The sequence below is a fragment of the Bacillus rossius genome, chromosome 1 (genome assembly GCF_032445375.1).
Source record: "Bacillus rossius redtenbacheri isolate Brsri chromosome 1, Brsri_v3, whole genome shotgun sequence".
Lineage (NCBI taxonomy): Eukaryota > Metazoa > Arthropoda > Insecta > Phasmatodea > Bacillidae > Bacillus > Bacillus rossius.
The window spans coordinates 307,497,759-307,513,304 of NC_086330.1; the positions used below are offsets into that span (position 1 = coordinate 307,497,759).

The 15,546-nt window shown below is 39.0% G+C and overlaps 1 protein-coding gene across 2 annotated transcripts in view; it reads right to left on the minus strand.

The window, feature by feature from the left end:
• The window catches only part of LOC134527876 (very long chain fatty acid elongase 7-like), a 144,804-nt gene that overhangs the window by 37,652 nt on the left and 91,606 nt on the right, over positions 1-15,546 (minus strand). For both annotated transcript variants that reach the window (XM_063360862.1, XM_063360861.1), the window contains 2 exons: positions 9,043-9,123; positions 4,515-4,571 (listed from right to left, as the gene is read on the minus strand). In XM_063360862.1, coding sequence (XP_063216932.1) covers positions 4,515-4,571; positions 9,043-9,123 — 138 coding nt within the window. The remainder of the gene's footprint in view (positions 1-4,514; positions 4,572-9,042; positions 9,124-15,546) is intronic.

Here is a 15,546-nt window from a genome sequence, read left to right on the forward strand (position 1 = left end):
AATAAAATTTAATAAAAATATTAAAAAAAAAACATTTACGACACGGAGCTCGAAGTCCTCTGTTCGAACCCGACGAGGGCAAAAAAATAAAAATGGCGAACGATCATTCCCCCGTGGTGGCTGCAGGTAGACTGACCCCCACCACTTTGTTAATAGCATATATATCGCCAGTTAGCATGACGTCATGTCCGCCATCTTGTCCTCGTCTGCTGGAAGCGATCATCATTGTATCGTCGGCTAGAGTGCGCTGACACCACGTTAGTTTAATTCGTACCCGCTAGAGTGCAGTAATCATTTATTATTATTGCTGTGACACCCGCCATCTTGTTATTTGGCCGCCATCTTGGAATTGTGTAATTATTTAGCTAGAAATTCGGGAAAAGTTCCAAAATTCATTAAATAAATTGGCAATAAATATACTGATTGGTTCGATCGATTCCTGTCCTTCGTTCGATCCCTAGACGATGCAAAACATTTAATTTTATGTAAATAATAATTTTAATAAATAATGATCAAAGTCCTAAAAGAAGCAAAGTTTCCAAATCAACCATCATCCTATAAGCCATTACGACCGCCATCTTGGAATCGTGTAATTATTTAGCTAGAAATTCGGGAAAAATTCCAAAATTCACCGAAAAAATCATACATTACTTTACATATTGAATCGATATTTGGTTCGACCCCTGGGCGATACAAAAAAAATGTATGTAAAAATACCTCAAAAATTACAGGTTCGAAAATAAAACACTGTACCTAAGTTTTTTCTCAAACATAATATTTATTACAAAATTTCTATTCTACTACAGGATCAGTTGCGAAAGCCAGCAATCTTATAATCATTAGTCCCGCATCGGTGTGAAATGACTAAATCTTAGCTCCAATCGGTTTATACTTGACAGAGACCAACCAGATCCTTTACTGACATAGTCCTCCTCTTCTTGGCAGAGTTTCTGGATACCATGTTTAACAGATTGCTTCACATCGTCAGAACTGTAAAATGATAACGGTCGATGTCTTGAGAGGACTTCTCTAGGTCCTCGAACGGAAAAGATATACCATATAAACAGTCAAGCCACAAGTTATAATTTAAAGGTCCGTACGTTGTTACTTCATCAGTAAGCTGATTGATTATGTTCTACCTGATATCCTCAAGAAAAATAAAAAATGTATTTAGCTCAAAATGGCTCCAAAAGGCTCCAAATGTTCCAAAAGGCTCCAAAAGGCTCAAAAAGGCTCCAAAATGCTCCAAAATGCTCCAACATCTCCAAATGCTCCAAATGCTCCAACAGCTCCAATAGCTCCAAATTCTCCAAATGGCTCCAAATGGCTCCAACACCTCCAAATGCTCCAAATGCTCCAACAGCTCCAAATGCTCCAACAGCTCCAAAAGGCTCCAAAGGCTCCAAAAGGCTCCAAAAGGTTCCAAAATGCTCCAACAGCTCCAAAGGCTCCAAATGCTCCAAATGCCCCAACAGCTCCAAAAGGCTCCAAATGCTCCAACAGGCTCCAAATGCTTCAACAGGCTCCGAAGGCTCCAAAAGGCTCCAAATGCTCCATCAGCTCCAAAAGGCTCCAAATGTGCCCAAAGCCAACTGATTTCAATTACCTTTTTTTATCGAACTTGGCATGATTACTTACATGTCTTTATAAGTATACATTTTGACTGGCAGTGGTGACGTTTTTTACACCTTTAAGTTATAAGTTTTATTTAGAAATAAGATTTCGAGAAGTGGTAGATACCATCTCGAAAAAAATATATATTAATTTATCTTCAAGTTTATATACATAAATTTAATTTAAACCATTATTGTATGTAGCCAGCTTCCCTCAGTTCTTTGAGTATGAAGGATATTTCTTTAATGTTCGAATAGTTTCCTGCACAAAGCGAACCATGTTGTAGTCTTAGCCTGTCAACCAATATGTTAGGATCTTCCCATGAAGTATAATCAATCTCTTCTACTACGTTCATCATCCTTGCATGTTTATAATAAATATTATTATCTCTGGTGTTTTTCGTTTTAACACCAACCACAAGGTCACTTTCGTCATCGTGCCAGCGATTATCACAAGCTTGATCAGGATAATTTATTTTATTATGTCGTTTCCATCGTTTTGGTCTCAAGCCACCATCACAGTCTTCGCTCTGGCATGCTTTTGGTGCTTCAGCACAGTATTCAATCATGTCAACCTTAGATGTGCCAGCACAGTCATCGATCATGTCAGCTTCAGATGTGTCACCACAGGCTTCAATCATGTCAGCATCACAAGCTTAATCAGGATACTTTATTTTATTACGTCGTTTCCATCGTTTTGGTCTCAGACCACCATCACAGTCTTCGATCTTGCCTGCTTTAGGTGCTTCAGTACAGTACTCAATCATGTCAGCCTTATATGTGTTAGCACAGTCATCGAACATGTCAGCCTCAGATGTGTCACCACAATCTTCAATCATGCCAGCTTCAGATGATTCATCAAAGTCTTCGATTTTGTAAGCTTCAGGTGGTTCTCCATCTTTCACATTTTCATGGAGACGACTAGATATTGGAGTTAATATCTTTTCATTTCTAATGTGGTTGGATCTTTCTTCGTTTGTTTTAAATTTTAAATTATTATCTTGATCTTGATCAGTATTTTTAGCATTAGCTTTTTCGCCTTCGTTCCACTTCCGCGATGTTGAAGCCCAGTCTTCGTTATCTTTATTCATCTTAATTGTACAGGTTTTGCAATGTCTATCCAAGTAATATCTTCTACCAAAGGATTTCTGACACTGACTGCAATGAAATGGTTTTTGACAAGGACCCAAATTACACTCGCTTATCTCATGTCGTTTAGCATTATTTCTTAAGGTAAACACCTTGCTACAGTATCTACACTGATGACGTTTTGATACAGCTTCAGACATCGTACCCGGGTACATGTTAGCTTCTACGACTAATGGCAGATGCAAACTAAGAGTTTTAAATTAATAACCATTACTTAAATACAATTTTTTAATTATTTCATCAGCGAGAGTTAAGTTATCTCATTCAAAGGTGCTTTTTGTAAGTAGTTCTGCTTTTCAACAACAAATTTCGCCACGTGTCGCTTGCAGGTAAATAATATTTATTTCATTTATGCGGGATGCGGGATGCTCACTAACGATCGCAAAAGAAGGATGGCTTCGCTAGACTCCAAAGAGAAGGAAGTTTGATCTTCCAGTTAGTGTTTCTCAGAGCTTATTATTTGACTGAGTAATGGTTGTTTATTTTTTAATTCCACCTGATAAAAAAAATATCGCAAGTGCTGATTTAGTAGCAGAAATTCTCGAATTAAATGTAACTCTGAATAAAATGACATGTCTCATTAGGTAAAAAATCCATCATGGAGAGAGCGGTTTCTCAGAAATAACCAGAAACACTTGAAGAAACCACAGGAATGATCACAAGCACACGGAGAATACCATCATAATATTGATAAGAATAATCAGGAGCACTCGGAGAAATCCATAAGATGCCTAGCCAGGAATAATCAGGAGCACACGGAGAAAACCATCATAATATTGACATGTATAATCAGATGCACTCGGAGAAAACCACCACACGTTTTCTTTGATATCATAAAATTACAAGGAAAAAAATATTTAAAAAAATAAATAAAAAAAAATTTAAAATTAAAAAAAAATTACAAAAATACATAAATAGATTCTGCTAGCTTGTGAAATTCTCATTGTTGAACAAAGATAGAGTTCTAGTACAAGCCAGAATGACATGAAGTAGCAAGATTACTTTTTAAAGTCAACAGATTTACATGAAACAGAAATTTATTTTATAATCTTATGTTTAGTAGCATAAATAATTAAACTTCGTATTATTATCTTTTTGTACTATAATTTTGAATAATAAGCTACACCGCCTTAGGAAATATGTGTATTATAATTTATAAGTTCACTCGGGTTTGATAAAACAGTTATTCGTTGTTTATAAGGTTAGTATATGATGTGTGTGGCGGGAAATTGCCACCAACATTTTTTTATATTTAGCTCTTTGTTGGTTGAAACCAGTTAAGTTAATTTTGAAGTTTTCATTTCTTTTGGATGGGGGTATTTTACACCTATCCTATTGCCTCCTTGATGGTATTTTTGTATCTATATTTTGATGCAAACCGTGAACCTATAAAATAAATTCAGGTAGGTGAGCAGCATCGGTGAGATAGAGAACTGAACCCTATTTTGCATTTTGTTTATTTGTGTATTCCACCGACTTGGGTGGTAGGTTTGCAGTGCCTTCTGGGGGAGGGGGGTGGGAATACTTTCATACTGACTCACCTTTAGATGCTATAAAAATGACACAATACTACAAATGAAGGCTATTCTACTGACACACTGTTTTACTGGATGCTGTTCAACAGATGCACTGTTACTACTAGATGATTACTAACCGAAGCACTTTCACTGCTGGACATTAAGTGAGTTAGCAGGGTGGTAATCACCGTGTCACAGAACATGACAATATGTTTCTAAATGTGGCTGCACTCACCGTGTCGAAAAACTCTGTGAACTTGGAGAAGTAGTACCACCAGCAGCCGCGCGCCATCTGCAACACCGCAGCATCACCGTCACGCTCTATTTTAAAACACCCTCATTAACACAATCTCACTTGCACAATCGCCTTTTATTACCCCCCATCCATGGTTAGCTGAGTGGAGTAGGGGGCCGGAGGTGGTGCATAAACCGAGATGGGTAGCCTCAGTCCCTTTGCATAGCCAAAAGCTCTAACGCTCTTCCTGGTTGCGTATGCGGCGTATCCGCATCCACGCCCGTGGGGGCCCCAGGGCGGTAGGGCTAACGCTAAGAGCGCTGGGTTACCAAAGAAAAGGGGGGAAACCCTTATTCGTGACCCCCCATCCTCGAATACTCTCTTTCCCATACACTGTAGGTACTGACACCCGCTCCCTGCGGCTGTGTTCAAGCTACAAAGGTCAATGTCACAGAACTCTCGCCACAAGAGCTTTAAATAAGTTTTCCACTATTTTGCAATTCAAATTAGGTATATTCTTTGTTTGCCTGGCCAAAACGTTAGCTTAATTTTTGTTTGTTATTTGATAAAAGTTTAAATCACTTGTGTTTTACGTTAGTTTTTATAAAAAAAAAAATTGGTGTGAGATTTTAGTTTGTATTTAAAGACACTTTAGGTAAGTTATACATATTGATAGTAATTTGTTTCACGCTGTGGCCCTGCGCTGCCACCTGGCGGGAGTCTCGAACACTCGCCGGACGGCCACCGCGCAGTGGCAAGAGGCGCTGGTAGGAGGCGCGCGAGTGCTGACAGGTGGGAACACTGCGCGCTAGTGCTGCCAGGTGGGAACACTGCGCGCTAGTGCTGACAGGTGGGAACACTGCGCGCTAGTGCTGACAGGTGGGAACACTGCGCGCTAGTGCTGACAGGTGGGAACACTGCGCGCTAGTGCTGACAGGTGGGAACACTGCACGCTAGTGCTGACAGGTGGGAACACTGCGCGCTAGTGCTGACAGGTGGGAACACTGCGCGCTAGTGCTGACAGGTGGGAACACTGCGCGCTAGTGCTGACAGGTGGGAACACTGCGCGCTAGTGCTGACAGGTGGGAACACTGCGCGCGAGTGCTGACAGGTGGGAACACTGCGCGCTAGTGCTGACAGGTGGGAACACTGCGCGCTAGTGCTGACAGGTGGGAACACTGCGCGCTAGTGCTGACAGGTGGGAACACTGCGCGCTAGTGCTGACAGGTGGGGACACTGCGCGCTAGTGCTGACAGGTGGGAACACTGCGCGCGAGTGCTGACAGGTGGGAACACTGCGCGCTAGTGCTGACAGGTGGGAACACTGCGCGCTAGTGCTGACAGGTGGGAACACTGCGCGCTAGTGCTGACAGGTGGGGACACTGCGCGCTAGTGCTGACAGGTGGGAACACTGCGCGCGAGTGCTGACAGGTGGGAACACTGCGCGCTAGTGCTGACAGGTGGGAACACTGCGCGCGAGTGTGGGATGTGAAACATCCCCACTGTTGGCGGGCCTGACACCATGCCTCGTGTTGGACATACACGCGGCAGCAACGAAATTTACATTTTTTTTTATCAAGGTAAACGTCACCCTATAATGTTAAGGTCCCAACCGAAGATTGTTTATTGGGCCAAGGATTACTTGTTCAAGTGAAACTTCTTTGCTGGGAGGATTGGGGGGGGGGGGGGTGATGCTACAATTTTCGAGGATAACGAAAATTCCGATCGCATGTGGGGAACAGTTAGGTACGTGTTTGGGGAACCGGGAAAGGAGGAGACGGGCAGATACTTGCATACTTGCATACTTGCACACTTGCCTATAATTTTTTGAATTGCGACCTCATAAGCAAGAACTTTCACTTTGACACGCGTGGACTTCACGCACACACTTTTTTGGCACGAATGATAATATTTCTTAAAGACCTTTTACTGTGCTCGCAGAGTCCTGATTTATTTTAAGCATCGTGCATGTTTGTTATAAACTGTGATATTGGTGAACTATCTTTTTTTTTAACCATTACAGTCAATAAAAAAATTGTTAGAGGTATTTTTAAAAGTTCATCGACGTAAACCCAAACATAAACTGCACATATTTCCGGGAGTGTAAGATCAGCTTCCACCTGCTAGGGACAAGAAGCACCCATTTGTTTTGTGCCAACATTTTACAGTGCGTGCAGACATTTACTACCTTCCCCAAGTGCCTCGGACATGGTAACTCCAGTGGAGAAATAAGTTTAGAACGCGTTCTGAGAAACCTTAACTTTATATATAGATATTTTGGTGTCGTCATTTAATAACTTTTGAATAAATCAAAAAGGCTAAAATTACGAAGGATTTGAGTATTGCGGGCGGGACTTGAATATTTTTTCTAGTTAGGCCTACGCAAATATTATTTAGAACATTTTTTTTATTTTAACTTTTGAATATATTTACTAACACAAGTTTTTTTAAAGTGCTTGATGGATAGCCAATGAGAATAGGAAAGGTCAGGAGGTTGATGATTTTGTTTTAGTATTTTTGGGTTATATAATGCCTTCTTAACTTTGGTTGCGTTAGTACTTCAGCAGCACTTTCAGTGAACTGTTGAGGAGGCTGAAGAGGCATTCTAATTATTTGGTTATTTTTAAAAGAGAAGCTTAGGCAATTTTATGTTCAGGTTACTTTACCATTTTGCAGATGTTACTGATTTTTTACGTTCTTTAAATGATTCATGCAATGGGAAATTGTGATTTAATGCTATTTTTTGGACATATGCCATTTCAGTTTTGCACTGTTTATCAAAGAAAAAAATTCAAGAACGCTAATTAAGAAATAAAAACGAATAAACTTACAGAGAACAAGCTTAAATCAGCTATGTCAAACAGATAAACTAGAATCTGTTCCCGTTACCAGGCACAAACAGGCTGATAGGATATCGAAACGTCGCAACTGTTTTGTCATAGGAAACCTACTCTGTCGTCATTGTGTTGTCCATGATATCTGTTTATCTTCATCGTTCTGGTCGTGTATTTCCTTGTTGTCCAGGTTTTGTTGTCTACCTGCATTTACTGTTATTGTTGAAGCTGTCTGTACTGTGTTTGTCTGTACTGTTATTTTTTTTATTTGACTAAATTACTTCCACGGAATTGATACTAAGTTTGAATGTGTTCGTCTGTGTGGTCCATAATACCTCTTTAGGTACATTGTTGGATTTATCTGTTTGACATAGCTGATTGAAGCTGGTTCTCTAAGGGTTTGTTTTCATTTTATTTTTAAATTTGCATTCTTGAATTTTTTCCTTGACAAACAGTGAAAAACTGCAATAGCGAACGTTCTGGAAATTGTATTAAATTACTGATTTTTATCAACTACGCCATTGCACCCAGTTGACCACGAGACAATAACGAACGGTAAATTCTCTTGTTTAATACAACATTGCCAATATAAAGATATTTTATAGGAATGTTTGTCCTGATTAAAGCCCTCTTAGCCTACAGACTTGCCTTTTTTTTTTTAGGTATCTCTGCTATTTTTAAAGTTCGCTCGACATCGCAGAGTTGGAGGTGGCACAAGCAGTAGTTTAATTTTTGACTCAATTTTTGTATGAAACAAAGAGGATTTCTGAACCACCCACCCGATTATTATTTTTTACTGCAGACAAAGTTTCGACTTGGGCATGCACACATTATCTGCGTCTAATTTGTTTGATGTTTAATTGTTACGTCTTGCTAAACGAAATAAATAATTTTAAATAACTAGTTGATTTAGTAATATACTAAAATTTACGCGAAACAAAACCATTTTGCAGAAGCGAAAGTTGTGTATTGCCAGTGTAACTTTATTTTAATTTGTCTTTTTGTGTCGTTGTTTCAAATACGTCAGAACGCTGTAGGCATATGGCCTTCGTAAATAACTGTCTTTTAGTTTTTATTATAACTATATATTGTACACAAGTTGGTCTTTGAAGCAAGTTGCTTACAAGATGGTTTTAAAAGGATGTGTGTGGGGATATACAGTTAGCATATATTGGTGGTTCTTTTTTGCCTTTTTAATAAATCAAATACATTTTATTTCGGAGAAAATTATTTATTTTGGAAGCGCGTGTGTCACAGAAATCATACTTCCCCTTTTCCGCTAGTATTTTGTTAGCATTTTATGCAAAACGTTAAACTACATAAAATCCAGCTAGGAGACTAGCAAAAGCAACATATTTTTTTTTTTTGTTTTCGTAAAATTTTAATATTGCTCCCAGCTGTGTGACAGAGTTGCCGTACCTCCCCTGTGAAGGAGGAGTAGCAAGATCTCTCAGATATTCTCTCACTTTTCACACTGGAGCTTGGGCAGAGACCGCGTACGGGCTCCTTCTGTGCTGAACCCACGACTTGTTTGTTTACCTCTACCTCGCAATCCTGTGCCTGTGACCTCGCCGTTTTCACAATCGCCCGTCGCACAGCTGGCGAGAGAGAGCGCGTGGTGTGAGGGTATCAGGTGAAACTAGAAGTGACCACTCTTGTGAGAGTGTGCGTGCTCGATAAGACGGATACACTCACCCTCATGGCTAGCGGGCTGGTGGAGTAGTCGACCGGCTGACATCTGTAGCTGTAGTGGTTGAGCCAGCCGCTGATCAGACACTGCAACAAACACACTTCCCTTACACACATCTGCAACTTGCTCGGTAGCAAAGCTCTCTCAGGCACCAGTACCCAGCATTACCCGCGCGCGACAAAACAGTCGGCCAGAAAAAGATAAGTTCTTAAAAATTGTTACTGGGCTAAAATGTTATCATGATGTAAAAAATTATACAAAACCTATGCTATTGCTAGTTTGAACTGTGTGTTTCATTGTTGTTCAAGGTGTATGTTTGTCAGCATTTACTGTTCTTGTGGCAACCGTCTCGTCGTTGTCGGCTCAATGGGTTTGTCAGTGCTGTGTTTTTTCTTTCTTTTTTATCTTGTTCCACAGAACTCTATTGCTTTCTATGCATTTAACATTTGACTTCAGTTAATTGGGGCTTTGTTTCCTGCGCATGTGTTTGTGTTTTCTTCGTTGTTTATCCGTTCTTCTAATTTTCTTTATGACACGGCTTGTAAACTCGCAATGGCTTATTTCAACATAATGTTATAAAACATTCCTTTTTCTTGCAAGAATCATTCAAATAATGCATAAACTGTTATCGATACGTAAATATAATAAATTTTAATATCTTGCATGTCTTCTCATTTCTTTTGATTTTGACATTTTTTAATTTTTTGTGGTAAAATTATTTATATTTTTCCTTTTCGTGATTCTAGACAGTAACTTCAAAAACAGTCTTTTTGATTTGATGACGTCACCGCTTTGACATAACATACTGGCTTTGAAGAAATTTTATTTCAAAAATTATTTGAACTAATAAACGTGATTTCAACAAATATTCCTCAATATTTGTTCCATTATATAACTACAAACGATATCTTGTCTCAATAAATTCTTTTCTCCTGTGCAAATCAGAAAGCCTGCTGGAATAATATAATTGTATTTAAAGAAAATGATTTTAAGTCATCCATACACAGTAGATACATCAAAGAGTAAAATTATTAATTACTTACAATCGAATGCCATTCTTTTTTGCGGGAAGCCTGTCCATTCCAAAGCATAGTTCTAAAGGTCATTTAAGATCGCCACTAGCTTATTGTAGCACCTATTTTAGGATAAAAACGTGCAGCAAAGATGTCTAGATCGTCCTTAATAGGTTTAGTAACGAAGAAATTGGAGTATTATAAATTTATATTACATTTTTTAAAAAAGTATTTTTGGTGGTTCTTTAAGAGAGTTTGGCTGCATTAAAAATACTATCATGTATATAGTTACGCTCAACACTGACTCTTTAGTGACAAAAAGAGCTTTATTAAAATTAATTTAACTTAAATAAAAATTTGGTGTATTTTAAATGAAGGTTTTTTGGTATATTCGTCACTTTTAAATGAGCGCCTACGGTGCCTTGCAACCCCTAGTAAAATTATAAGTGCTGTTTATACGTTATCTTCATTTTAAACTGATAATTTCTAAACAAAAATTAAAAATACTGAAAAGATTTTTTTATTTTCAATTTAGCTGACCTGGCCTAACCAGCCATTCTCATGAAGTCACAAATTTATAATACATACCCCTAACATAACCACTCGTAAAAGCGTAAAATACTAATATTTTAGAATTCTACATTTTTTTCCCTTCAGAAGAAGTGAGTTTCCTTCAGAAGTACCAATGTTTTAACCATTCAACATAAAACTTCTAGTCATATACAGCATTAACGATATTTTTATGGCATTAAAAATACAAATCCTTGATGATCTGATTTAAGGTTAGTAAGAGAGATATATAACCATCGGAGTGGATGATGTAGATCTAGGACTTCCTTTATTTCACGGTGCAGGCTAAATATGTGCACTGACAAGTGATCATCGATGATAGTTATAGTGCAAGCTGAGTAATTGTGCAAATTTACGACGAAGCTCGACGAAGCTGGGCCCTTGAACCGAACACTCTTTTCGTGGCACCCGCTAGACGCAGCGAGCTGACTCAGTGCCTGATGCAAACGGTGACTGGAATACTACAAGTTCTTACGAGATGGTGATCCATCCAAGCAAGTGATCGACGTCTTGCACTGTCCTGCAATTCCAAGTGACATGTCACGTCCCTACTACAAGCGGAGAACGATAACATTCAATTTTAAGTAGTAGACTAAAATTATAAAATTTTGCTTTATAACTAAATAAACTCTACGTTTAAACTGTGGGACTGGGACCTGTCCATTGAACTAAATCTTTTGTAAAATGTACTTTTTATTGAAGATCGTTCTGCGCTTGTAGTAGGGACGTGACATGTCACCTGGACTTGCAGTAAGTGCAGGAGTTCATTCACTTGCTTGGATGGATCACCATCTCGTAAGAACTTGCCGTAAGCCATTCACCGTTTGCATCAGGCTCTGAGTCAGTCCGCTGCGTTTAGCGGGTGCCACGAAAAGAGTAGTTCGGGTCAAGGACCCAGCTTCATCGCAAATTAATAAACGCAGCAAAAATTCAAAAAAATGTTGTTTAGAACATCGAGTTACGTCATGAGATTTAAAGGGCTTGCAGTGTAATCGCTCCCCACGAGACACAGATAGACTGGACTCGAAGCCACGACATGGAGCACCCAGCAGCGCAGTTGGTGTCAACTCGCGTCGCTTGGAACTGGCTCCAAGTAGTCCACGTCATCTAAACTGGGAATAAAATGAATACTCGTCAAATAACAAGTCCATAAAGTGGGGATGGTTTGCTCGTGGATGACCAAAAATGACTGACAAGACAAAAAAAATACAGAACAAACACACACACACGCGCGGAAAAGATTCGCAAATCTGCCAGTCATTACTATCTTCGGCATCCTCAGTTCTCGGAAGTCCTAAGGCAACGCCGGGCCAGCTCTTCGCGGCAGTCCGGGTTCCCTGAGCCGTGCAGCTGAGGTTATCTTCTGTCGTGTCGTGGCTTCCCGCTGCGCCGTGTTCGCCCGCCCCGCGGCCGCTCTGATAGGCCCGTCGCGTGTCGCCACGACCTGTTGCGTCACCGCCGGGGCGCTACAGCCGTGCCACCTGCCGACCCGCGCGAGAACTGCTAGTCGCCCACACCGAGCCCGTCCGTCACATTTCAATACTCGCATGATGATAACATTGAACATTGGTAACATTGAAATAATCTTCTTGTTTAAAACTTATTTCAACTATATTTGTAACAATGAAACTTCACACATAGTAAATTTGAATTTTAAAAATTGGATGACTCTACTTACGTACGCGTGTTAGAAGTTGTAACTAGTTGGCGTGATAAAAAAAATAATTAATAGAAATAAAATAATAAAAGGACTAAAGTGATATTATAAATACGGTTGGTAAAATAAGAATTCAAATTCAATCAAATTGAAAATTATGTAAAGAAACCATAGTCGGGAAGATGCGCCTAATGTTGATATATGGCAGTTAATGTAAAAGGTGACAAAGATAATTGTGTTCCGGACATAGTGGGTGTGTTTACCAAGTTATGTACTGTTTCCCCGATAATTACAGTTATAAATGTGTACAGAAAAATTTAAACCTCATTAATAAAAACACTGTAAGTACAAAACTCTCATTAATGCAAAATGTGTTGACAGTCCCTAGATCTTACATAGCAGTTATATAGTGTTAAGTAATTTGTTTGATACAAAAGTATGTTTATTATATGTAATGCAAAGATATTTTTGATCCAAGGGTGAAAAATTACATGTAGTAAAGAATGGTTAGTACATATATCCCCAAAAAAGAAAGAAACAATGTGAAGTTATAAATAAAATATTATTAATATTGCTTTGGTTCAGTGTAACATGAGGGAAAAAGCTTAGGAGTTACATATACTTCCTAAATGTATTTTTGTAAATAGAATTAAATCTTTGCTTTATTATTCTGTATTATATCAGTAGTATACAAATGTATTTCCTGAAACAGGCTTCCAGGCTGTGGTGCTGTGTGTCCTTTCCGCCATCTTGGATTTTGACGTCACGGCGGCCATCTTGGTATACCTTGACCTTGACCTTTGACCTTGACCTTGGATTTTATCCTCAAAACTTGCCAAATTTGGGCAAAAATTACCCAAAATTCCTCAAAAATCGCCAAAATTCCCATTTCTGTGAAAAAAAATTCCACCAAAAATTCTCAAAAAATTCCACAAATTAAAAATTTCTCTTTTCGAGGGAAAAATTTCCCGTTTCGAAGGAAAAATTCCCGTTTTTAATCCTTAAAAATCCCAGCGACTAGAAATTCCTAAAAGCGGCTTAAAACTCCTAAGAGCTAGCCGCTCTAAGCCGTCGAGGTCATGACTTTGAAAACTAGGATTATGACCGCCATTTTGAAAGATGACGTCACCGTTGCAGTTTCCGTTACGCCCGCCATCTTGAAAATCCGCAATTTTTATGTTAGAAAATCGGGAAAAAAATTAAAAATCATTAAAAAAATTATTTGATCGAATTAAAAAAAAATATTAAAAACCACTGTTGCAGTTATCTTTACGGTCGCCATCTTGGATTATATAAATGTTGCATATTTCGTTACACCCGCCATCTTGGTTGAGTACCATGTCATTCTTACACTTTACGTTACGACCACCATATTGGATCCTATTAATGTTGCAATTATCGTTATGGTCGACATCTTTAAATTTAGTCACCATCTTAAAATTTAGACGCCATCTTGGAAATCCGTAATTTTTATGTTAGAAAATCGGGAAAAATTCCAAAATTTATCAAAAAATTAATGTAATTGAATTCTGTTTGATTAAATCGATGTACGTCCTTGGTTCGACACCGGTGAGGGCAAAAAATAAAAAAAAATCAGATCCTTCTTCTACAGAAGCCACCTACAGACTGACCTACCACCACCAATAACTAGGTATTTACCATCAGCTGGTATGACGTCATGTACGCCATCTTGTCTTTATCCGCTGGAGAGATCCATCTTGTTTTCTTCTGCTAGAGTGTGCTGGAGTCATGTTAGTATAATGTTCTGTTCACCATAACTGTGACCTTGACCTTGGCCTTTGACCTTGACCTTGAACTTTGACCTTGACCTTGAAAATTGACCTTGAACTTTGACCTTGACCTTGAAATTTGACCTTGACCTTGATGTCCATCACGGATCCGTCATTTTATGTTCAGTACATGTTACCAGGAGCTACCACATGCTAGTGGTCATTGCCACCATCATGTTTTCGTCTGCTGGAGGAATCCATATTGTGTGTACTCGTCTTACAATCATTATAATTTTTTAATAACATGCTACAGTGCAGTAATCATTTATTATTACTGAGGTGCCCGACATCTTGAAATTCGGCCGACATCTTGAAATCATGTAATTATTTAGTTAGAAATGCGGGAAAAATTCCAATAGTCTCCGAAAAAATCAATTATTAATTTACAAATTGAATCGATGGATCCCTGTCCACGGTTCGATTCTTGACCAGAGACAGTTGTAACTAATTATTAAATAAATGTTAGGATCTGTTTTCCATTACCTTTCGCGGAGTTAATTAATCATTCACTCTACGAAAAAAAAAAAAAAAAAAACTCAAGTCAATATACCGGACCAACGAATTAAATCAGTGCCGATTAGCCTATTATGAAAGTCTAATTTTTCAATAATCTGAATAACATACAAACCGTTCATGTACAAAGCCACACATATAGATCAATTGTCTTCAGTCCATGAGAACGAGTCATGTCATTATCAGACGTATAGGCTAGTCATTTCAGGACCACATGACCTTCGTAATCCATCGTGACATTTTTATACATTCTAAAGGACCAAGTGACCTTAAAAAATATTTTAGTAACACCAAGAGGTGATAAACTAGTATATATTCAATCACTACATTTTGTACTACGCGCAATCAACAAAAAAGGAAGCACCAACACCGAAAAGACAGCACCACCAACGAAAAGGAAGCACATTTGGAAGCTCCAACAAAGAAAAGGCAGCACCGCCAACGAAAAGGAAGCACATTTGGAAGCACCGACAAAGAAAAGACAGCACCGACAACGAAAAGGAAGCACATTTGGAAGCACTGACAACGAAAAGGCAGCACCGACAACGAAAAGGAAGCACATTTGGAAGCACTGACAACGAAAAGGTAGCACCGTCAACGAAAAGGAAGCACATTTGGAAGCACTGACAACGAAAAGGCAGCACCGACAACGAAAAGGAAGCACATTTGGAAGCACCAACAAAGAAAAGGCAGCACCGCCAACGAAAAGGAAGCACATTTGGAAGCACCGACAAAGAAAAGACAGCACCGACAACGAAAAGGAAGCACATTTGGAAGCACCGTCAACGAAAAGGCAGCACCGACAACGAAAAGGAAGCACATTTGGAAGCACTGACAACGAAAAGGCAGCACCGACAACGAAAAGGAAGCACATTTGGAAGCACTGACAACGAAAAGGCAGCACCGTCAACGAAAAGGAAACACATTTGGAAGCACCGACAAAGAAAAGGCAGCACCGCCAACGAA